Source organism: Seriola aureovittata, chromosome 7, assembly GCF_021018895.1.
Source record: "Seriola aureovittata isolate HTS-2021-v1 ecotype China chromosome 7, ASM2101889v1, whole genome shotgun sequence".
NCBI classification, from domain to species: domain Eukaryota; kingdom Metazoa; phylum Chordata; class Actinopteri; order Carangiformes; family Carangidae; genus Seriola; species Seriola aureovittata.
Window position 1 is genome coordinate 25906229 of NC_079370.1, and position 25025 is coordinate 25931253.

Here is a 25025-nt window from a genome sequence, read left to right on the forward strand (position 1 = left end):
TGGGGGGGGGTTGCATGCCTTGCTGAAGGGACCTTCAGGAGTGGATGTTGATGGAGGGAAAGCTTTACTTAGCTTTTGCTCTCAGGCTGCCCCCTGAGACCACCTGGGTGCAGATCTGAGTCCGGGACTCGTCCCCCCCCCCGCTGCCTCTCTCTTCTCTGACAGTGACTGTCAGTGACGTGTGGGCCGTCAGGACGGTGGACTGAGAGCCATGTGATCACTAAGCAGACAGTGCACGTGATGAAGTCCACCAGTGTCAGTGTGGATGGACAGTGAGTGTGGGCAGTCCCCATTCATTGGTGCATCAAAGCCTCTTTGTAGCATTAACACACAATAGGAGACTGAAAGTCAGACTGTGGTTCTCTGAGCAGCTGCTTTCTGCAGGGCCACAATCGGCCCCTTCATCTGATCCCAGGGGTCAGGAAGGATCGTCCTGTTGGGCCCACAACAAAGGACTTCCACACAAGCTGTCAAAGCCAAATGATGCCCCCCACCTCCCCACCCCTCCTGCAACATCAGCAAATGGTCGCTCTATCCTGTAGTCATTATCCAAATGTATGTGAAGACACTGGTCAACTGTGTGTGTTCTCCACAGCTCTGCTGACTGCAGGGTCGGTCAACTGTCACTGTCCGGCTTTCATCTCATCCTGCCTCACGTTGTGATGCACCCGGTTACACTAAGTGCATCTTGATTGGAAGTCTGTCTTTCCATAGCACATCATCAGTTTTCTCAACATAAAAAACATTGTTCCCACTGCCTCTTTATTCACTGGAGCTTACGTCATCCTGTAAACACAGGACTGAGACTAACGTGCTCCTGAATCTGCTTTGACACACAGCCTCAAATTCTATCTCCCTTCCCTGTCCTTGTCCAGTCTCTTCACAGTCTTCACTGGACTGTTCCCCATCGTCACGTTCTCCAATAGTTCCCTCATATTGCCACTGAGGGGAACCAAAACTCACCCCCTTGTAACCAAGGAACCTCTCATCATCTTCTTTACCTTTTCCACCTGCACTTCACTGCTGCATCCTATTAACAAGTTTCCATCTCCCAAAACTCATAAAAAAAAACTCCCACAGTAAGGAACAGTGTAAGAACATCGTTCTGGACCTTAACAGGCCGTTGTTGATGTTCCTACAGAATATTCAACACCTAGGCCGACACTTTTACCAGTCCTGATGAGTTTAATCAGAAAAAAAAGTCAAACCAAGTCCAAAAATATAACCAGTGTAGCAACATACAATTCAATCCTCCAGGTTCCATGTCCTGGGCGGGACATGACACTTTATCTCACCAACATTACACACATGAATGCACTTGAGCTTTATCTGATCTTCTATGTTAATTTGAACATGTTTTAAATTAAAAAATGTAAAATTAGCTAACTGAGTTATTTAATTATAGTTGGTGGCATCTTGTTTACCCCTCTGTGTGATTTTTGGTTTTGGCCAAGTTGCCATATATGTTCCTCCATGTGTCAGTTTGTTCAACTAACACCTTGTTCAGTTGTCATAGTGAGTGTAGTGATATTCTTTTAAAGATTCACTAAACTGTTTTCAGCAGGTTCAGAGATTTTCTGCCCCTATCATCGCTGAGGAACAGTGTGTTCACAGTCAGTCGACCTGAGTCTGAACAACCTGTTCAAAGGTCAGAGGCTGTTCAGTCTGACTGTGACACCACAGATGAAACATGGATCCTGAGACACAAACAGTCAGTGAAGGTTTTAATCATTTTGAGGAAAAAGCTCAATAAAGATTCAGAGAAAATATCTGTTAATTGATAAGTGGAGATCAGGTTGGTATTAATTGAGTCTGACAGTATTTCGCAGTCCCAGCTCAGCCTCTTCATAACACTGAGCGACGATCAGGTCCAGCTGGGTGGACTCTGGACTCTGAGACCCTCCTGTGGACCGTGTCAGCCTGTGATGACCGTGGGTAGACGTACCACATGACTACACCTGAGGGGTTGATGGAGACCGTGAACTCTGTGGTGACATTCAGCCCCGTCACCGTGGAGTCAGTGAACACGTCGTAGGCCTGCAGACAGGAGAAGGTCACATGTGACGATATGAAATCATGAGTTTAAGACCTGAACAGAAGAAGAAGAAGAAGAAGAAGAAGAAACTCACATTCTTAAGATGGAATATCAATATGTCTCTGTTCTCAGTATTTTATTTTACACTCTGATAGGAGACGCGTCATGACTCACTAAGCACAATCCCAACACCACACCGAAGAGGTGCATGCTGGGTAAATGACCCTGCCCATTCATATTCATACATCATCATATCTTACTGAGTCATCATGTATTATTCTGAGCAGTCTCAAAGTCTGAGATAAGATTACATCTCCAGGTGACCTGGTACATTTAAACTGAAAACACAAATGGTGCGTGATGATCAGCTCTGATTGGCTGATGGTGCTGCCTTTCTTCTAAAATAAGAGCACAGTGTTATTCAAGACCAAAGAACCAATCAGCTGTGTGAGAATCTGTATCTTCTTCCTCTACATCTCTGTTCTCTGTTTCTCATGTTGATTCCACATTACATTTCCTCCGGAGCATCTTTTCTCCTAATATGTTTCCAAGCAACAGTCCAGCAGCACATCTCCACACCACAGAGGCTGGAGCCACAATATGTTGTTTTTTCTTGATCAATGCAGAAACAGTCGATTGATTAATCCATCAAGTAGACAGATGAACACACAGGTGAGGACACAGCCGGCGAACAAACCTCATAGTTTCCAGCTTCATAGTTGAGTTTATCCAGAGAGCAGTGGTAGAGGAACGGCATGTCTGTCCTCAGGCTCAGGAACACAAGGCTGCTGGCTGAGTGAGACAGAGGCCTCCAGTACACCTGAACACGACTCTTCTCCTGCTCACACACACACACACACACACACACACACACACAGACATATTATTTCCCTGTTAGTTTACCGTAAACAAGCTGATGTCTCAGTGATGATGATAATAATGATGCTGACCTGCAGCAGGCGTCGTCCCTGGATACCCAGGGGGTCCTGGTTGATGGCGATGGCCACTTTGTTCTGCAGGATGGCCCTCGCACTGTTGTCCAGATTTCGCAGGTCATTAGACATGATCAGAGGCGCCGCCATGATGGCCCACAGAGCCATCTGAGAGCGAGCCTGGTCCACGCTGAGGCCGAAGTTACCGATGATCAGCTGAGGAGAGAGTCAGAGGGATAAAGGGACCGGGGTCATCTGCAGTGAATACATGTGACACAGAGGAGTTGACAAGAGGAGGGAGTACACGTTACTGCAGATACACCAAACTGACATAAACAAGCGACCTGTGAACCACATGACTGCTGTACACATGGTTCATCATGGTTTACTGGGTGCTATGAACCCAGATGGTTTGGAGTGAGGTCACCTTGGTTGTGAAAGCTCCCTGAGAGACAGCGGTTCTGATCAGTTGTGTTTGAACCAACCGTACCATGTCAGGGTCATTCCACCGCCCGGGTCCTGCTGCCGGCTGCAGATCATCCTGGTTGTTGGAGAACCAGTTGATGATTCCCTGCACACTGTCCCAGGAGTCCTGGATATCATCGTAGTTCCTCCACAGGTGACAGATCTCCCCCAGCAGAGAGTAGTTCACCTGGTGGGAGCAGGAAACATAAAGGCTCATTCAGTCAACATCAGTGAATATATTTAAACTAAAGACTGAGAGTCCACCGTTTAAAACTGTATAAAGTATCAGTTCAGACCAGCTCCACCTGCAGCAGCTACAACAGTAACAAGCTACTGAATCATCAGTGTGTCACTGATGATTCAGTATTATAGATGTCAGATATAATCATGTATCAAATATAATCATAAATTAATCAGAAACCAGATTGGGACTTTGACTTTAATACTTTAACAACATTATAGCTGCTGACGCTGATGTACTTTGACTTCAGTAGGATTTGTATTTTTATTGTATTGGTCCTTTTACTTAAGTGAAGAAAGCTGTAACCATGGTAACAACAACTACACTGTTTACACTGTGTCAGGTTCAGGTCAGGTTCAGGTCAGGCTTGGTTTCTGCTGTCTCAGACTGTGGTCCACTGCCGTGCCAGCAGACTGTACTTAGGCAACAGGCTGCTTTTAGCTAAATGCTAACAAGATGCAAACATGATCACAATAACAATGTTAACATGCTGATGATCAGCAGGTGTAATGTTGCCAAGACAGGAAAGATTCTCATGTTAAGCTTTCACATGATGCGACACCTGCACTCAGGTGTATGATTACAGAGGAGGTCATGTGACAATTTTACAGCATTACATTGATAAACAGTCTTTGACTGATGTGAGGCGTCCATGTTTTTTTTTATCTTCACACACATCTGATACTTCTGATCAGAACTTTCCATGTCGTCATGACGACTGGGACATTGACACGAACATTTCACAAGAGGGAAATTAATTAACCTAATATGAGGTGAATGCAGCATTAGCATGTTAGCATAGTTTAGTATGTTAGCACGCTATAACTAACTAGCACTCATAAACTTGTCAGAGGAATTCTTTAGTTTCACTGCAGTAGTAATCATCCATTCTTGTTGCAGATTCAGTATTGACAGTGACTCAGCTCCTGGTCATTGTCATTGACACAGTGAGGACACTCACACTAGGGGGAAGTCCTCCCATGTAGACGGGCCAGCTGCAGGAGTAGACCATTGGTCTGCCTGTAGCATTCAAAGCCTTTGACATCAGAGGATAACCTGCGGGACATGAGACAAACACTGAGTCTATGGCTGGTCCATGATCTGCATTTCAGGTTTTCAGTAACGTCATTGAGTCACATCATCATGTTGAGTAGATGAGTCGATGCTCTCACCCAGCATCTGTTCCACAGGATTAGAGTTACAGCCGTCAAACTTCAGGTAGTCCACCCCCCAACTGGCAAAGGTCTGGGCATCAATCTCAATCTTGTCCAGTGTGGTCCCAGGGAATCCCATGCATGTGAGATAGCCCATGTCTGCATAGATGCCCAACTTCAGTCCACGGTCGTGGACGTACCTGGCCAGTTTTGCAATGCCCCCTGGGAACCTGGAGGAAAGAGAGCACAGTCTTACTTTACTTACTTTACTTTACGAGTGAAAACATGAGTCCAGACTGTGACCCAAACCTGACTGTGTCTGTTCTGGTTTTACTGTGATAAATGAATCTGAGTGGAGACAGACATCAGGCCAGAGGAAGGAGAAGAGGAACCCTCTGAATAACCTGAGCTCATACAGTTAACCACAGCTGTTCCTGACCTCAGGGTCCAGACCAATAGATCAGAGGGTTTGAGCGATTTGATAAGTGGGCCAGATGTTCCTTAATGTTCTCTGATGTTTTCTGAGCCAGCAAACAAGCAACTGCTTATACTGCATTAGGTGTCTGTTCACACCAGTTTGTCTGCACCTACAGTCGACTCAGATCCTCAGGTTTGTTTACTGGATGATGAACAGGAGGAAAGCTGGTCCTGATCCATAAACTCCTGGTGAGGACGGGTCAGAGGTAGGACTGACTAGAGACAGACAGGTACAGGTACAGGTCTCAAATATCGTCCATCATCTGTCTCAGAACCAACAATCACATCTGATCAAACAATGAAACCTGCTGTTGAACATGGACTGAAGTGACTCATGATCCAGATCCTGTTGACTGGAAAAAGGTCACCTCAGTTTCTAATGACTCTGTAGTATACGATATTTTGATGGATCACAGACCCTGAGGTACGAGGACCAACCTGGAGGGTTCAGGCTGCAGTCTCCCCACTTTGTCTCTCAGCCTGGACATCCAGCAGTCGTCTATGATCACATAATCATAACCCAGCTCCTTCCAGCCGTCCTCAGCCAGCCGGTCAGCCATGTCTCTGAACAGACCCTCACTGTGGAGAGACGGAGGACAGGAAGGCAGAGGACAGAAGGACAGAGGACAGTGAGACAGGATGGACAGAGGACAGGGAGACAGGAAAACAGGAAGGCAGAGGACAGAGGACAGAGTCTGTCAGTTCTGTATTAAACACATTTACATATATTTTTGTCAGATTGTCGTCAGTCTTCACATTGTTGACTATTTGTCATGTGTTGACCTCAGTGTGTGTGAGTGTGTGGAGGGTAAATCATTGGCATAGCTCATTATTTGTGTGTGAACAGCTCCACCGTGTGGACACTTATATATCACTACACTGATTTCTGCCAGAGAAATGTAACTGTGGAACAGTGGTCCGAGTCTGACTCACTTCACAGTTTGAACACTTCCACAACAACAGGACATCGACATCATCATCATCATCATCATCATCATCATCATCATCATCATCATCTAATGCAGACTAAAGACTTATCGCCTCCTGGTTGTTTCCTCTGCCAAAGGTCTTTTTGCGGAACATTATGATGTCACAGTGATGTTGACCTTTGACCCTTTGGATATGAAATATTATCACCTAATTTTGCCCTTGTAGACATTGTTTTATGACATCACAGTGGGACAGAAGGAATGAAATTCCCTCTGGGCGTTCCTGATATATTGCATTCACAAGATCGCGAGATCACCGTGATCTTGACCTTTGACCTTTGACCACCAAAATCTAATCAGTTCATATTTGAGTCCAAGTGAATTTTCGTGTCAGCTTTGAAGAAGCTCCTACACCTACAGCTCACTCCAGGATCTGAAGATATTTAGATTCTTATAAATCATCAGTCCCATCAAGAGGCGTCTGATTGGTCACATCTGATCCGTCACTCTGCAGCAGACAAACACCCAGAGTCAGCTTTTCACTGCAGAATCAGAACTACCTCAGTGTGGTTTCCTGTCTCTTCTTCCAGCAGCTGTGACCTGGTTCTCTCTCAGTACCCGGTTTCTACCTCAGTCCCTCATCTCCTTATTGACGGAGGCTTCCATATGTTTACCCAGAACATCAGGTGGAAACCAAATCATGAATCATACCTGATGCAGTTCTCTGGGTCGTCCTTACAGTCCACGTCACAGCGAAAGCGTTCCCAGGCCATCCATCCCATTGGTGGAGTCCTCAGCAGTCCATTATCCAGTGCCACAGTCAGCGAGACCAGGACCAGGAGCCGAGTCACTGCCAGAGGCCCCATTCCTGAGAGAGACCAACATGCACAGATATACAGAGTGTTGACTGCTGACCTGCTGACTGCTCAACCTGCTGACTGCTCACCTGGATTTTATGTTTATGTTTTGTTTATGTTTTTTTTTTTTTAATTCAGCACAGGTATAACTATGGGTCTGTCTCTACTCTGTATTTTCTTTTTCTATTATTTATATTTATTTTTCACTTCTATGATTCATTTATTTAGTTAGTGTATATAATTTGGCAGAAAGTTCAGAACAAACATTTCAACCTCTCCTCAGCTGACATCTACCTTCCTTTCCTTTCTCTCAGTTTTACTGTGAGTTTAACTGAGACACTGCAGCTTTCACACTTAAAGTGCCACCTGACTATTTCCAGCAGCAGATTAATCCACTGTTTTGTTTTTAGGCATTTTAAATTCTTCATTGTTTACATCCAAAGCAATCAGTCCTTCCTCCTTTATTTATTTTGCTGGCTCCGCTGCATTTCCTGGCCCAATACCGCCCCGTGTTGGTCACTGAATCAGTATGAAACCAGAGGCAGGACTGTGGCCTGGTTACACTCAGTAGAGCTTCAGTGCTTCCTATCTTATCTCCTTTAGCGTAGGAAACACTGGACCTTCTTTTATGAAAGGAAAGGAGAAAATGCTGTCCCACAATTCTTTGCTGCAGCAACATTTAAGTTAATGCCCGTTGCAGTTTCACCACAGCAGAGCCACATAAATGTAGAAACAACAGAGCAGCTGTTTCATGTTTGTGACACGATCTGATTGACTGAAGCCCAGATCCATATATATAGATGTATTCTCTTTCAAATCTGATCAGTTGAAGAACAAGCAGAGGTGGTTAGAGAGGAGATTATTTAGACGTTTTCGACCGCAGCCTAGAACTCAAAGAAAACCACATTTGGTGCTGGGCAGAGGGTCATGCTAGAGTTTACGCTTAGAAACGACAGTTTCTATATTTCTATATAAACAAACAGGATGTAGTTATGGTGTGTGAGACCAGCACACGTCTCGAGGCAGAACGTTCACTGTAAGATGGATGAACTAACGCAGTTCAAATATTTTGCCCATGTCCATGAACATTCAGTGACTTGGTACCAGAACTGCAGCACAAAACAACACACAGGACTCCCATCTATCTCAACCAGAGATCCTGGAGTAGGTCCTATATATTATATATTATTATATTATAGTAATATTACAGCAACAACAAGAATTTTTATTATTTATTTAATTTAATTTATTAAGATATAAAAGGGTTTATCACTAAAACCATCAACATACAGACGGAATGTCTGAGTGTAACAAACAAACACTAGGTACAAATGGTGAATCCATTTTTCACCTGGCCTGTGAGCAAATTACCAACTCACTGCCAACACTATGATGTGGTTGCCATGGCAGCAGACACAACGGGCAAAACAGTTCACAAGATTTAACTTATGAGCCATACAGTTTATATAGACTGAGGATGTTATGAGAACTATTGATATGAAAACACACACACACACACACACACACACACACACACACACATACACATCTACTTCTGTTTCCTTACTACTACATGAACTCTGTTCTCTGTTGAATATCTTGTACAGAGAGAAACTGTTACTGAAGCAGCTCTGTGAGACAAAGGCCAAATCATGTCTACACACACTCACACTCACACACACACACACACACACACACACACCACACACACACACACACACACACACACACACACGCACACACACAGACAGCAGTATCTGTCATTAACCAGCACTGTTTCTAAACATTATGAACTGACAGCGTCCTACCTGTTTACCTGAAGCTTCAGCTGCACACAACTCCTCTAAACTGTCACATGACCTCCCGCTCCTCTTCCTGGATCTTCCCCCGAGCAGTACGCTTCCCTCTTCCTGGTAAGGTAAGTGTCATGTGACTGCTTGTTGTCACATGATGAAACAGGAAACAGTAGTGATATGTTGTCAGTGGCATTTCCTTATTGTTTCAGTATCACTCTGCTCACACAGGAAACACACACACACACACAGTGTGTGTGTGCTGTAGTTAAACATTAAACCTCAGACTGGGAGAGTTGTGTTCATGAGCATTTACAGAGGCTCCAGGTTTGATCGTTTCACTTCCTGTATATTACTGGTGGATTGTCTTCTTCTTCTTCTTCTTCTTCTTCTTCTTCTCATTCTTCTTTCCTTATTCTTCTTCTCCACTTGCAGCATCACATGCTGCTTAACCATGAAAATCAGGTTCCACCACATTCTGTCTGTGTCTTATCTGAACATGTCCCCTGAAGGTGACTGAGGGTCACCGTGGGGTCACAGAGAGAACACATGAACCTCCTGTCTACCTAAACACACTGATGTCTGTCTCACCTATTCACTGGCTGTCAGATTTCAGACAGAGCCTTCTAGCAAAATCTGGAAGCTTAGAATCTGAACATCTTGAGAGATTTACATATTTTAAATGTAATGAATTTAAGTTATAACACAATAAGCCTTGGACACAGAAATGTAACAGTAGTAAAGACAATATTACAAATAAGGGAAACTGTGATAAAAGTCAGATTCCTATAACTATGAACACAAACACACAGATTTGACTATTCATATGATGTTTTTCTCCTCTCACTGGTTTCAGGTTTTAGAGTAGATGATGATGTCACAGACCTCAGTGCACCAATCATCACTCGGCAACATTTGAATAGATAGAACAGTAGAATAGACTCAGTTTCTTCACAATCTTTTCAATGTCCTGATGCTGATGCTGATGCTAATGATGATGATGACGATGATGATGATGATGAGGATGATCAAAAAGATTAAGTATTTACTCATTAGTGAAACCTCTGCTAGAGTAGAACTTCACAGGACGCTCCATGTGCCTCATTTTAAAGCTTCTGATGTTTCCCCTCTAAAACAACACACAACCTAAAATGACAACTTTATTCTCACAATACTATGACCTTCTTTCTTGTAAAATTATGAAAAATCCAAACTTTATTATTGTAATGTTGTGACTTTATTATTGTAATATTATGACTTTATTTTTGTAATATTATGACTTTATTCTCGAAATTTCAGACTGTCGTAAGATAGTATCTGCAGTGTTAAAGGAGCTGTATGAATGTGGTTTCTCATCAGAAGCAGGTGTTGGCAGTAACTTGAAGAGCTTATGGTGTTTACAATACAAGAGGTTATAATACTGTATGTCCTCTGAGCTGCTACTTATTCAGGACCCTACAGTATCAAAAAGTGACAAGATGGGCCAGAGCTAGCTGGTTAGCATGCTAACTTCAGTAGAGGAAAAGATGTGATAGACACAAGAGTTAACATTGGTGTTTGTTGCTGAACTCACAACCTTTCTTCTAGACTGGTAAGTAAAAAGCTGTTAATGCTAACGTTAGCTATGAACCAAAACTTACATATAACTCCTTTAAATGATTGAGAGCTAACTGGTCAGGACATCGTTTCTTTTGACTGAGTCCTGTGACTGGGAACAAGTCACTTCAAACAGCTGCTCTGACTTCACCTCGGGCCCCGGGGCCTCTACACAGTGGGCCCACTCAGTAATTCATCCAGAACATAGTGAACAAATTAAAACAGAATAAAAAATACATTTATTTATTTCTTTAAAACATATTCAGACATTGTGTTTCAAGATTTTATCAGCTTCAATAGAAAAACACTGAATGAATATTTACTACAGCCCACGTGTGACACACAGTCCACCATTACTGTTTTCAATGTAGTGTCCTTCATCCTGTCTCCTTCATCCTGCCTCCTTCATCCTGTCTCCTTCACACCAGCACAGGTGTGTTTATTACTGTTCCCAACAATCTTTGCAGGTACATGACTGGATCAGTGGTGTTAGCTCACTGAGCTACTTGTGCAATTCAAAAGCAGTTTGTGATGCTCTCAGAATGAGTTTGAAGATCTGGGTTTGGGGATCAATCAGTTTGGTTTAAGAGCCGCGTCTGACAGGAAATCAAACGCTATATAGAGAAGGATTTGAAAAGATTTTGGCAAAACAGAGACAGGTAAACAGTGGAGTTAAGCTTTAAAGTGTAGTCTCTTATTATCCTGTTTTTTTCTTATTTTCATCAAATCTTGAAATCATGAAAAGATCTGGTCTCAACACTCTCTGACTCTCTTTACTCTCAGCTCCAGGCTTCTCATCTTTAAGGAAATAGAGCATTTGTTGGGGACTATATTCAGTGGTGGAGTAATCCACAAACAGAGTGCTGGTTCAACTTGGCAGGGATTTGTTGACAAGAAGAAGATGTCTTTTAAAGCACACAGGTAACACAGTGTGTACACAGACACAGTGGCAGCTCAGTGCATTGACACACCTTCACCGTGGGTCTGGGGGCTCCTGGTGTGTTGTGTTAGAATGGATTGGTCATGGCGAACACGTACGCCACAGGAACCTGCAGCCCGATGTTGACAATGTGCCATTTTCCTATCACTAATGCTCCAGTCACCAGACCTGCTACCGTTCCCAGAGTTCCTGACCACGAGGACCACCTTCCTGCCGTGGCTGAGGCCGCACCCACCGACACCCCCGCCGCCCCCACCACCCCCAGCAGGGCCCCAGCTTTCCCTCCTTCTCCCAGAGCTGGGGCTAAAACCTCCACCAAGGCCAGTAACCCCCCTGACACTAAAGCTGCCCCTACTATGACTGTCACCTCTCCAGCAGCTCGCCTCACCAGCGGCCCCCCCACGGTGGCCCCTAACCCCAGCTGACACAGTTTTGCCACAAAGAAAGCAGCATTCAGGGCCTCCAGGGACGCCTGGTGGTTCATACGAGTGCTGATGATTTCTTTGGACTGATTCTGCCCCGCCGCATGCATCCTCATGGCCGTTGTCACAACAACCTGCTCGGCATGCAGGGTGAGCATGGCGATGACGAACGTCGCCAGCATTCCCATGCATCCCACCAACATCCAGAACTTAAAGTCCGGAGAGTTCAGGAGTAAGTACGCGATGACTCCGACCAGAGCCAGGAGCACTATGAGCACAGACTGGTGGCTTCCATAACCAAACATCCCAAACCCTGATGTTACTATGGCAACCACTGTCATCGGTATCCCCGAGAAAGCTAAGAAGTCCACATGTTTGACCACCACGGTGTTGATCCAGTCCTGGATGGTTCTCTGCTCCATCTCTGCCTCCTCACTCTCCATCCTCCTCCTCTCTAGCTCCTCCCTCTGCCTTCGCTCAGACGCCCACGTCGTCATGTCCTCCGCCCCCCCCCGTCTGCCTCCCTTCTCCAGCGTCAGGATCCTCTGCTCTACCTGCACCGCCACTCTCTGTCTCTGCTGAGCCTCTGTAATCTCTATCTCTTCCCTCTCCTTGGCCCAGACTACAGATCCCAGAGTGCAACAGGCCTCCCCTTGCTTCCACAGAACTTTAAAGACAAAGTGCAGCGGTGGTTTGAGCACAGTGAAGATGCTCAGCGCCCACAGAAGGCCCACCATCCCATAATTCTTCACAATCCATTCCACGGTTACCCCGAGCGTGGCCCCGCTGAGAGTGGTCCCGAAGGCCCCGGCCAGTCCTGCTGATGCCCACAGCCCAGCGGAGTGTGTGTGGGAGGGGCCGCAGGTCCTCGTGACCACGAACACTGAAGCTACAACTGCTGCCAGAATCACTCCAGCTACGACCGAGGTCATCGCCGTGGTCAGAGCTGTGGCTCCGATCAGGGTCCCCAGCCCCAGAGCTCCCACTGTCCGGACCTCCTCCATCACTGGTTTCAGTAGTTCTGGTGCAGTCATCACTGACATGGTCTGGTCCACTGGGTCCTCTGTGGCTCCCAGTATGCAGCCTCCCACAACTCCCAGTGCAAAGCCCACAGCTGCCTCCTTTAAAGGGCCCCTGGCTGTTGAGACAAGACAAGAAGAAAACTTAGAGTTATTTAGTGTTAAGTTAGAGGGTGGGGTTTCCTGCTCTGGTTACCTGGTTTCTCCCATTTAGTTTTCTTTTAGTAAACCTTTGGCTTGATAGATGTTTTAATAACTTGTTTAGTCTGATGTATTGTTTCATGGGTCTGACAGGTGTCATGACTGATCCCATCACTACACGGTCTCTTGTTGTTTGATTTCTTTGATTTGATTTGAAGGAAGTGAAGGACATTTAGGGTAAAGCCATCACAGATGAGTAACTCCTAACAAAATCTTTAATAAACTCTCCAACTTTAGGAAAACTATTAATCTGCCCTGACTTTCACTTTTCCTCCATTTAGTTAACGTGTTACATCCACATCACTGTTCTTTTACTGCTTTTACACAACCAACAAAATGTCAACAGGATGATCTTATTCGCTGAGAGGCTCATGACCCTAACGATGTGCTGTGGTTTGACAAAACGCTCGTTAGTAGATACAGTGTCTACGACCAGCAGTGGAGAGGCAGACCAGGTGACGTGGGGATCTTCAGGCTGTCTGACAAATGTGCTTTTTTTTTTGCTAAAGGAGATTTTCAGAGCGTACTTTTTTTTTTGTACATTTCAATGAGAAATGTAAAGGTTTACAAAAATACATCAGTGAGATGAGATGAGAGAAGAAGCATCAGTTGATAGATAACAAACATAAAAGTTAATAACCGATGTTGTAGTAGGTGAGGATTTGATTCTGTAAAACCAATCCTCTGTTATATTTTTTTTATGAACTCAAGACTTCAGACAGGAAGTTTCAGTAATGTAGCACATAATAATGGATTAAATGTGAAACCTTTCACTAACTGGACGAAGTTTGAATTTTGGTGTTAAATGATAAAGCTGAGTTCATATTTCTTCATTCAATGGGTTTACTGACTCTGCTGAGATGTGTGTGATGAGCTGCAGTCAGCGTCTCTCACCTGACTGGCTGATCTGGTTTAACCTGCACAGCCACCATGATCCCGCCACGATCCCTATCTGTTTACTCTGCATGTGACTCCAGTGAATGACAGGAACGTATGACTGGGACGGTCGAGGCAGAAACGAGGAATAAAGGGAAAGTAAATCTGAATACTATAACCGCCCCAAAGCCAGCAGACATTCTTTGTCTACTCAGCAGCACAGGAGGTGTAATCACACAAAGTTTAGTTCAGCAGTCACACACTGTAACTGTCAGACATGATCAGAGAGATGAATGAAAATGCAGATGTATAAAGAGGATGTGTGTTTACCCAGTCTAGTCTGTGCCATGTTGTTCTGTGACGAGCTGTAGACTGAAGAATCCTCCTCCTGGAGTCCTGTCCCACTTCTCCAGACCTGTGTCCTGAGTGAGTGCAGCACACTGTGATCGAACATATGGCTGAAAGTGCTTCTTTTCCCTCTATATATGACAGCAGCTCATACAGGATCCACCCACTACCGGTCTGTCCTCTGTGTCCTCCCTCCAACTGATCCTGATCTCCTGGATCTCTGGTGCTCAGTGTCACGTCAGGCAGCATTCCTGTCCTGGTATCTGTCATCTATTGAGGTTTCTCCTCCGGCCCAGTCATAGTTAGACAAAGACCTGGACCCTGACAGCTCCCAGCGCGTGTAACTGATCAGAGCAACGTTTCAACAACAGTGATCTTTGTCAAATAGACATCACAAACAGAAACAAGCATTTTTAATTGATCACTCAGGTGCCTTAAGTCTGTATGACTGAGAGTCAAACTACTTTCGAAATGGACCAATCAGGACTGAGCTGAACAACAGATCAAAGCATGCCTCTATGGAGAAGACAAAAATAGCTAAATGTATCAGATTAAATATGTTTTTGTATTTTCTATTTTTCTTTTGATTTCATGGAGCAGAGGTTTGTGGGGTTGGTGTTTAGTGTTGGAGCAGGTGATGACAGAAGAGGTCAGAAAAAATGTCCAACTGTCAAAACTGGACAAGCTTCAATTTAACAGTTTGAAAGTTTAGAATTTGAAGTTTTTCAGATTATGACATTTAATTTGGCCAACTGCAGAAAAAGCCCATGGATCAAGCTATAAAGGATCTCCTGGCCCCAGCCATGGTCCCATGAAGAGGGAGGAATTTTCAGGACATATGTGAGTTGAAAATCTTTCCTGAGGCTAGGCTCTGGATTTGCATATAAATGAAGAATGGGGCAGCAGCATTCAAATGCAAGCAAAACTAGTAAATACACATGTTTTTGCAGCGGTCAGCAAACTGAGTCAACCATTTGCTGTAGCAATGATACTTACAGAATCTATAGCCTATGTTCTGAAAACTTGAGGTGACAGAGTGTTCACAGCCACAGCCTTGAAACTCAAGTCAGTCACCTCTTTGAATCGGTTCTGAAAACAAACTTAAATCAAGGAGCTTTTGAGATTTTGCTCTATTTTACTGACGATGACCTCATTCTAACAGATTTTTATTGATTGCAGTCTTGCTGATGAAACAGTAATTGGTTCTGTTTTTATTGAGTGTCCTGATGCTTGATTCTTAGAATTTTATGGATTTCCCTTTTGCATTTGGTTTTATTTGCTTTATAGCACAAATCATTTTAACTCTTTGCCTTGTCTGACCTTTAGTCTGACTTTGTAGAAAAGTGCTATAAATAAAGATTATTATCATTATTATTAATAATATTAGGGATAGATCTCCTTTTTTATCCCAAGTGATTCCAAAGAAATATTTTCAACAATTTGTCTACTTTATACTGTCATGAGTTTTTTTATAACTTGACTTTCCCATTTCTTTTAAACTCTGTAATCCTCTTATTAAGAGTCACTGATGTTTCAGTGGAGGATAAATCCCATATGCTCCATCTGCATTGAATGTCATCAACATATATGACAAGAAATGTCATAATAAACATATTCGTCACATTTTTAAATGTGAAAACAAAATCATGCAAAAAGGAAAATTTTATTGGAACTCACATTTGGAAGAAATTAACTGAAAAACCACTAGAAAAACCCATGGCTTTTACCTAATAAATAAACAAAATAATGTTGTATTCTTAACAAAGTCAAGGACGTCTGAAACAGTGACTTCTATAATGTCATGATATGTGGATCATGATGATAACTCTTGTTGTTTTTGTGGACATGCTAATTTATTATATTTATTATAACTGTATTATAATATTATTATATTATTATATTATTATTCTGATTTAAATATCTCCCATGTTGTGTGTTGAGTGAGGAGAGGGAGGATGAGGAGGAGGGACGGAACAGGAACGGAACGGAACAGGAAAGAGATGTCCAGGAAGCGGAACCTTGCTGCTTAGAAGTCGTACCCCACCGAACCATTTTAGTGTAACTCCATGATGGCAGCTGTGGTGAGAAAACATGTGGAGATGTCAGGTGAGTTTGTGTGTCCTCGTCTCTGTTGTCTCCTCTGTTGAACGCACACAGGTGTGTGTCGCGGGTCTGGGTCTGAGAAACTGACGTGGTACAGGTGAGCTAGCTGCTTCCTCTGCTCCCCTGTGTGCTCCGATGCTAGCTTAGCGTTAGCTTAGCACAAGCACTGTTAGTCTTCATGTTGAGTTGAAGTGAAACTACCGCCACAAAACAGAAAATAAGTCGCACAGACACAACTGGAGGATCAGGTCGTGTGTCCCGCGTGTGTTTTTGAATAATGCTGCATTCAGTGCTCCTCCGATGGTCCCATTTCCCGGGTTGGGGAGTTGTTCTTCCGACGCCGGTGTGTTCACGTGCTGTTAGTCAGGATGTGTAAACAACATGTGCAAGCTATACTGTTAGCTTTGATTAGTCCAGTCCTCACTGTATTCCTCTGTTAGCTTTTCAGCTGTATCAGGTCCAGTCAAACAGGCTCCACCAGATATACTTTATACATGTTCAAATATAAAATATATTTATACTGTGACTTAACACATCACGGTTATTACTTACTGAGAGATGTGCATCCATGTTGCCCAGTATACCTAGTTAATTAATATTTTAACCAACAGCCAATGTCAGTCCGTCTTGCATTACTTGTAGATGATTAGATGATCAGTGTCTTCTTTTAAAACAATGTTCCCCATACTTTATCTGGACATGTCACGCAGAGGTTGCTGCTGGGAGTTTCATTTGGTGCATGTGTATATGAACACATGTTAACATGTACCATGGTTATCATTACCTGATTACTGTTCCTGCAGTTCACTCTGATGCTGTTTTTCTCCTTTTGTGATCAGAAGGATGGTTCAGCTTTAACCTCTTATCAAAGTTGTAAACATTGACACCTGCTCACACACGTAAAATGAGTTGATCAGCTCATACAATTCTGATGGTTCTGATTATTAGGATCCGGTTCTGGATTACTATCAGTCAGACAGTGTGTGGGACCCTGAGTTGTAGTCTATGAAGAGCCTCCTGACCTGGTTCCTCTGGTGTTCCCAGGGACTCAGCGTGTTGTAAAGAGCTGTGGTGATGGGGTCTGCTGTGGAACTAGCAGCCCTGTAAACAAACTGATGTGTGTTGATTTTGGGAGGGAGGCTGGTTCTGATGTGCTGTTACACTAGAGTCTGAAATCACTGAATGACTCCTGGTGTGAGTGAGACTGGTCTGTATTCATTCATTAAAACTCTGGCTGGCTGTGTGGGGATGATGATGATGATGATGGCTGACTTTAGGCAGGGTGGGGTGACGGCTTGTGTCAGGGACAGATTAGAGATCTTAGTGAGGATCCCTGAGACCTGGTCAGCACATGTTCTAAGTACTGACCCGGGTACTCCATCAGGACCAGTGGCCTCCTCAGGTTCACCAACCTGAGCCCACGTCTCACTGGGTGTTCCTGTACAGGGAGTGTGTGGGTGGAGGCTGGTGGAAGCAGTGTATCCAAGTTAGTCCCACTGACAGTCATGGTTTCTGCTCTTGTAGTTTGTGATGTGCTGTGTTCTTTGCCACACCTGCTGTGGGTTGTTGTCTGTGACATGATACTTGATTCTCGAGGCCAAGTAAGATGAAATTAATAAAGCTGAATAAAACATTTAAATACAAGTTTTTCTTTGTGTGACTCAGAGGACGACTCAGAGCCTCAGCTTGAGGACGACAGTGACCAGAATGAGTCTGATGGAGGGAACGATGTGGACGGGTCCGATGATGGAGGGAGTGATGGAGGGAGAGATGGAGGGAGCGATGGGGAGGAGGCAGAGGATGAAGATGGAGGAGAGGATGAGGAGGAAGATGATGGTAACACCAATGCTGGATGGGCTGAGGCCATGGCGAAGATCCTGGGGAAGAAAACCCCCGAGAGCAAGAGCAGCATCCTGGTGAAGAACAAGGAGCTGGAGAAGGTGAAGGAGAGAGAGAGACAGGAGCAGCTGGAGAGGAAGAACCAGGTGAGGAGCCCCACACACACGCACACACACTTGCGCGCATATATATATATATATATATATATATATATATTTGGGCTGCTCGATTATGGCAAAAATCATAATCACGATTATTTTGAGCAATATTGAGATCAGGATTATTTAATGCGATGACTCATTGACTTTGGAAACACCACGCATTTATTCAACTTTAAAAACAATCAAAATGGAAAAACAAATTAAAAATGAGATAAACAAAAAAATAACTAATTTAAGTATGTGATATAAAAATTAATAAAAATAAATTAGATCATAATAAATAGCATCAACTATGTTGTAACATTAGTGAACGTCCACAACCTTCTGAAAACTAAACATATATTCAGTTTATAAAAATGATGAATAAAAATAAATTGGACCAAAATAAATCTGATCAAATATGTTGTAGTGCACTGAACCAGCATTCTCAACAGTTAGGTGAACTATATTCAACATATTCCACTCAGTAACTCAGTCCAAGGAAATTAAAGGCTGGCCCATCTCTGAACCTGCAAACTGCTCAAGATGACGCACTCCTACTTACGTTGCTAACATACGCCAAAACGTAACCAGGAAGTGGATGAGGGGGATCATTTTTGTCTTATCTCGATTGTCTTGTTTTCATAATCATTGGAAGACAAAATTGTAAAAATAGAATTAGATTAATCTCCCTGCCCTAATAAATGTTTGTATATAAGGTCCCACAACTCACTGCCAGTCATGACAAAGAAAAAACATTACTGTTTACATTACTGAAATCAGCCCTGCATTAAAACGGGAGGGGGGGGGGGGGTGGGTTGTGTTGTTGTTGGGGGCGTGCTGCTGCAGGAAGTCCAGCTGGAGGACCAGATGCTCAGATGAACTGCACAGAGCTTTATAAACTCCAGGCAGGACGTCCCAGCTGTGGAAAGTGTCAGAGCTGCTCCGTGTGACGATGTGCTTGTGTTTCTGTCCGACAGGTGGACAAGAGACAGGCCTGGGAGATGCTGTGCAGAGAGAAACCCGACATAGTAAAGGACCGTGAGAGTGAGAGAGCTCTGCAGAGGATCGCCACCAGGTCTCTGCTGCTTTTATCTCTCAGGTTTGTTTGATTCTGTCACAACCACATGTCACTGCTGATCCACGGTGTGTGTCTCCACTCAGAGGGGTGGTGCAGCTGTTCAATGCTGTGAGGAAACACCAGAAAACCATGGATGACAAGGTGAAGGAAGTGGAAGGCTCAGAGAGGAAGAAGGCCAAGATCCTGTCTTCTGTCTCGAAGAGGGACTTCATCGACGTGCTGAGGAGGACGGAGGGAGGAGGTGGAGGCTCCGCCAAGGTGGAGAGGGAGGAGGTCAGTTCAGTCATGTTTAACATTCATGTTCAGATGTGTCTCCTCAGTTACCTTCACACTAAAACACAAACTGTGATTTCACTGAGTGACCACATGGGGTCACTGCTGCCTCAGGAAACCTGAAGAGAGCAGAGCCACAAGCACTCACTGTGTATATATGTGTGTGTGTGTGTGTGTGTGTGTGTGTAGGCTGCAGCAGACGAGAAGCCTGCCTGGAGTGTCCTCAGAGACGACTACATGATGGGGGCCACCATGAAGGACTGGGACAAAGACAGTGATGGAGAAGATGCTGATCCTCACACAGGAGGGGGGGCGGAGGAAAGTGATTCAGACTGACACCATCCATACTCACTGAAGGGACTGTGTGGTGCCTTCAGGGACAGTCTGGGCAACACAAACCCTGACCTGCAGAGACCAGCAGCTCAGAGAGGACGGAGAAAGTGTGGAAATGCTCCTGACTGATAAACACATAGGACAAGCTTCTCTCGGCCGGTCGCAGTACGATGTGTTCTGTGACCGTCCTCCGCTCCGACCACAGGTCACATGTGGAGACGGGATGTAACAGATGAGACTGGAGGAAGAGTCAGAGGCTCCTCCAGGTTTGATCTCCTGCTCCATCTTGGAGTCAGAGTCCATCTGCTCCTGTTCAGTCTGCAAACTGTTTTCTGAGTGAACGACCTGTAAACTCTGTAAATAGACATGTTTTCTACTATAATGGTTGAATAAACAGCCAGTTCATGTATCACATACAACACTGTTCTCTTTGTGTGACTGTAAGTGATTTCTTAAAACAGCTGTTCACTGTAGTTTTTATCAAACAGAAGGAAATGGAGCATTTGTTAGGGAGTATTTTAAGCGGTGGATTAATCCACATTAGGAGCTCTGTATTTGTGGCAGCAGGACGACGTGTGTGGGGGATTGAGTCAAAATAAATTACTGTGTGTGTTCATGTTGATGAAGGAACATGACACACACACACACACACACAGTACTTGTCAGTAAGAAACATTCAGTGTTAGTTTAGATGACGAGAATAAAAATAAAATATAAATTAAGCTGCGATGATTGGGACGTGACAGTGGATGTAGACTTCTGTCTGTACTGAGTCTAATGCTGATCTGAGCCACTAACCCAGAGCCTGAAGGTCTTAACAGAGACCCAGGTGGTCCTGCTGGTCTCTTCACTCCCTTCTACCGAGGTCCAGCAGTGACGTGGGTCCTGTCATCCTGAACCCTGAACTACCACCTCAGTGTTTCTGTTGGTCACCTGTGAACAAAGGTGAACTCTGGTTGCACCAAGATGACGAGCGGCAGCAGCATAATGTCCTAATGAGTGTATGTATAAAGTCCTGTGAGGCTCTTTCATGTCGGTGTTGATTCTGCAAGTCGCAGGGTCCATGTTGAAGAGTCACTGAGATGAGCCCCTGGTTTCTGTGGCCCTCAGCATGTATGTTAGTCCTCAGTAGGTGCCTGTGGCTCCTCTTGACCCCTGGGCTCCCACCCAGGTTAGTCCAGACCTGGTATGATTTTAACATTACATAAATGACGGACAAAGCTATGCATATGTTAAATTATCCTTTTAATGAGCAACTTAACAGTCCTTATAAAACCTGGTCCAGCCCTGACCGACCAGTGTCCGACAGCCTGGTGCTGCCTCCACCAGGCTTCACTGCTGGATGCTGGTGTTCAGGTGATGAGCAATGACTGGTTACATGACTCTGAGAACTGAGATCAGACACTTCTGTCCTGGTTTCATCAGCTCACAGAGACCATCAGGTTCTTGGTCTCCTCTCTTCTCCCTGACGTCTCAGTTGGTCCAGGTCCAGCTCTAGAAGAGTCCTGGTGGTTCCAGACTTCTTCATGTCAGAATGATGGAGACCACTGTTCTTCTCAGGAACCTTCAATGCAGCAGAAATGTTTTAGAGCCTGGACACAGTCCTGTCTCTGAGCTCTGCAGCAGCTCCTTCCTCCTCATGGTTTCTGCTCTGATGATTGTCAGCTGCGAGACCTGATATAGACAGGTGTGTGTCTTTACACATCATGTCCAATCAGCTGAGTTTACCACAGGTGGACTCCAGTCAAGGTGTAGAAACATCTCAGAGATGATCCAGAGTGATGGAGGAACCTGAAGTGTGTGTCTGCCTACGTCAATTTAAGATTTCAGTTTTTACTTTTAAATAAATGTCTAAACTTCAGTTTTGTTGTCATCATGATGAGGGTTAGGGTTACTTGAGTCCTGAGTCTAGACTTATGAGGGAAACATGAATTTAAATGATTTTATCAACAATCTGTGAACCAGTCTGATTCTGAATGAACTGTGTGATCTATCATATCAGCTCCTGTATGTGGAGCAGGTGCTGGACATGACACTCAGCCTGAGATACACACACGCACACACACATACACACACGCACACCTCCTCGTGTCACATCTGTCAGTATGGGTGCTGATTTAGTGACACCATCTGGTTTCCAGCAGCCTGTGGTGCAGAGAGTCTCAGAGCGGCTGTCAGGTCTGATGGATGACCGGCTGTGGTCGGGCGGAGCGCAACAGGTGAACGGAGGCGTCCTGATCCATGGACTTCACTGATTTGATGCTGTGGCACCTGTCGGGGACTTAGCAGGACTTCCTGGCCCCAACACACACACACACACACACACACACACACAATATAGTCCAACTAAATCCACATCAGGTCTGTCTGGGAGGTCTGATTCTGCTGCAGTGTACACTCCAACCAAACGGCATTCACCCTGATGGAATTCAGAGATCAGTGACTGACCGGTGACCTCACACTACATCACCTGTGGCCCAGAGGCGCAGGTGCAGCTCCCTGCAGTGCTAACACACCTTCAGACTCAGTGAGGTGAAGTTCCAGCTCCTGACTCTATGAGACATTCAGGACGCCTTGACGGAAACCTCAGATATGAATCTGCATCAGACCATGATGGTGTCATTATGTTTGTACTCAGCTGCTCAGCAATGACCCTTGAGAAATCCACAGTGATGCTCAGAGACCTGAGCTCAGCAGGAGATGAGGAATTGCAGACTGAAACCTCCAGCAGACCAGTTCACAGAGTCCAGTCCTGCACATCAGTGGGACCTGGTCTTCTCTTCCATCAGTTTGTTACTGCTCAAACAAAACGAGGTCAGACTGCTCCACTGTCTTCATCTGTGTCCGTCAATAAAGTTCAGCTTCAAATATTGTTAGACGTGATTCTCAACCATCACCTCTCATCTGAGGAGAAATGTCTGCTGGGAGCAGATTCACCGATCCTCCTGGATTTGTCCCGGTCCAGAACTGCAGGAGAGGTGAAGTCTGGCTCTTTAAGGTAAGACAATATCAACAGGCAAGAGAGCCACTGTTCCTGAGGCAGGCTCACCCAGTCATGCTCCTGTTGTTCTCTTATTGTGTATTCACTTTTCTGGTTGTGTGAAGTCTTCATTGATGTGATGCGTTGCTATCATTTTGTTCACCTCGTTCACCTCCAGCTACCGATGAACCTGCTGTAAAGTCAGTCAAGTGACACGGTTCAGACACACGTCATCAGACTGTGACAGAACATGATTGATTAAATGAAGAGGAGGATGAAATCAATAAATCATCAGATAATCTTCAGATAAACATAAGAACATCAACAACTATCTTAAAAACATTTCACTGCAGCTGCGTCATGAGTGATTCTCACTGTGACAGTGACGTGACCGATAAACAATAATGTAAAAGCTGAACTTGTGTCTGATGGAGACTCTTGGCGGTCTCTAGAGTGGCAAAGTCCAGAGGCCTCGAGCTGACCGGCTTTAGGACCCTGCGTCACGACGCACTGGAGGCCAATGGACCATTATCCGCTGCAGCGCTGTCCCAATGGGCACAGCGAGCACTCCTATTTACAACAAACCGTCTCGTAGCGTGGATTGAAGGGTCCCCAGCTTCGGCGGTGATGACCGCAACCTGGGTTTGAAGCGGGCGGAGGGGGGAGCACGTGGTAACTTTAGTCCCATATAAACCTCCCAGCGGCCGCTGCTGTCTTTGGCACGCGTAAAAGAGCCGTTCCCAACTAGATGGGGTGAGGGAGACGCGTAAAACGCTCTGCAGTCGCACCGAGGAGAGAGGCCCAGCTGTTTTTACCGCGCTGCTTTTAAAGGAGGATTTTCAGCGTGAAATCACAGTTTTCTCTGGATCTGGTTTCACCTTGAGGCGGCAGCTCAGCCTGAGAGAGTTGGCACCGTGCGTCCCTGCTGACGCCAGGACCGGGTTTTAGTTTAGGTGTATTTACAGAGCTTGTGGAGAATAAGAAGAGATGAGTATGAAGGCACTGAGGCTGAGCAGATAGAGACCTCGGGCCGGTGAGGTGCGGGTGGAGAGCGGCGAGCCCAGCGGTCTGATGCGGTGGAGGTGTGCTCAGGGCTGTGCGTCCCGCTGACGATCACCGCTCAGCTGTTTTCATCCACATCGTCTGCTCCAGCTCTGGCAGCACTCGGCGCATTTACGCACTCGCTGTGCGGTCACGGTCAGCGGGAACAGATCGGCGCGACCCCCGGATAACGGCTCTTTTCTCCGGGGACAGTTGAATGGATTTTCAGGTTCACTTTACTGAAACTGGGGAATTAGAACCAAACGATTTTCAAATAACTGCTTGGCGCCACTCGGCTCGCGTGCGTAAACGCTCTCCACTGTGATCATTTGATCAAGAAATGCGTCTGCCTGGCGACGTTTAACTGCCCGGTCTGTATTTCCCTGAGTCTGTTTGTGTGTGAGTTTGAAGACACCGGAGGAGAAGATGAACCTGTGTGTCGTCGGTCTTCTCCTCGCGCTGGATTTAGCCACCGTGGCGCTCAGCCTGTCCACATGCAGCACGCTGGACATGGATCAGTTCAAGAAGAAGCGCATCGAGGCCATCCGAGGGCAGATCTTGAGCAAGCTCAAGCTCACCAGCCCCCCGGAGGACTTCCCCGAGCCCGAGGAGGTGTCCCGGGACATAGTGGCCATATACAACAGCACGCGGGACCTGCTGCAGGAGAAAGCGAACGAACGCGCGGCGACGTGCGAGCGGCAGCGCAGCGAGGAGGAGTATTACGCCAAGGAGGTACACAAGATCGACATGCAGCCCTTCTACCCGTCAGAGAGTAAGTGTGTGTGTGTGTGTGTGTGTGTCTGTGTGTGTGTGTGTGTGTGTGTGTGTGCGCGCGCGCGCGCGTGTGTGTTCGTTCATGTGGCCTCTAATGTTATTACTTGAGTGTGAGGTGTTAAAGTCTTAGACAGCGTTTGGACGCGGTCACGTGTGCTTGTGATTGTTTTGGAAAA

The 25025-nt window shown here is 45.3% G+C and overlaps 4 protein-coding genes across 5 annotated transcripts in view; 2 read left to right on the plus strand and 2 right to left on the minus strand.

Moving 5' to 3' along the window:
• Positions 1 to 1711: 1711 nt before the first annotated feature.
• LOC130172944 (alpha-N-acetylgalactosaminidase-like) lies at positions 1712 to 9019 on the minus strand. Of its 2 annotated transcripts, none has more exons than XM_056381929.1 (9): positions 8899 to 9019; positions 6945 to 7101; positions 5743 to 5883; positions 4846 to 5057; positions 4635 to 4729; positions 3458 to 3619; positions 2986 to 3183; positions 2733 to 2873; positions 1712 to 2037 (listed from the first exon to the last, which is right to left on the minus strand). In XM_056381929.1, the coding sequence occupies exons 2-9, from the start codon at positions 7097 to 7099 to the stop codon at positions 1846 to 1848; spliced, it is 1296 nt and encodes a 431-aa protein (XP_056237904.1). In that variant the 5' UTR covers positions 7100 to 7101; positions 8899 to 9019; the 3' UTR covers positions 1712 to 1845. The 2 variants fall into 2 exon arrangements, with proteins under 2 accessions (XP_056237904.1, XP_056237905.1); XM_056381930.1 differs by having other exon boundaries at positions 8907 to 8987.
• Positions 9020 to 11486: 2467 nt separating this feature from the next.
• On the minus strand, positions 11487 to 14401 carry LOC130172131 (uncharacterized). Its single transcript, XM_056380574.1, has 2 exons — positions 14268 to 14401; positions 11487 to 12979 (listed from the first exon to the last, which is right to left on the minus strand). Exons 1-2 carry the CDS (start codon positions 14389 to 14391, stop codon positions 11487 to 11489), a joined length of 1617 nt encoding a protein of 538 aa, XP_056236549.1. The 5' UTR covers positions 14392 to 14401.
• Positions 14402 to 16274: 1873 nt separating this feature from the next.
• rrp15 (ribosomal RNA processing 15 homolog) lies at positions 16275 to 20473 on the plus strand. The gene is made up of 5 exons (XM_056381011.1): positions 16275 to 16391; positions 18054 to 18373; positions 19348 to 19445; positions 19532 to 19721; positions 19911 to 20473. The coding sequence occupies exons 1-5, from the start codon at positions 16352 to 16354 to the stop codon at positions 20055 to 20057; spliced, it is 795 nt and encodes a 264-aa protein (XP_056236986.1). The 5' UTR covers positions 16275 to 16351; the 3' UTR covers positions 20058 to 20473.
• Positions 20474 to 23601: 3128 nt separating this feature from the next.
• tgfb2 (transforming growth factor, beta 2) overlaps positions 23602 to 25025 on the plus strand; it is a 38000-nt gene continuing 36576 nt past the window's right edge. The window contains exon 1 of the mRNA XM_056381510.1: positions 23602 to 24847. Coding sequence (XP_056237485.1) covers positions 24502 to 24847 — 346 coding nt within the window. The 5' untranslated portion in view covers positions 23602 to 24501. The remainder of the gene's footprint in view (positions 24848 to 25025) is intronic.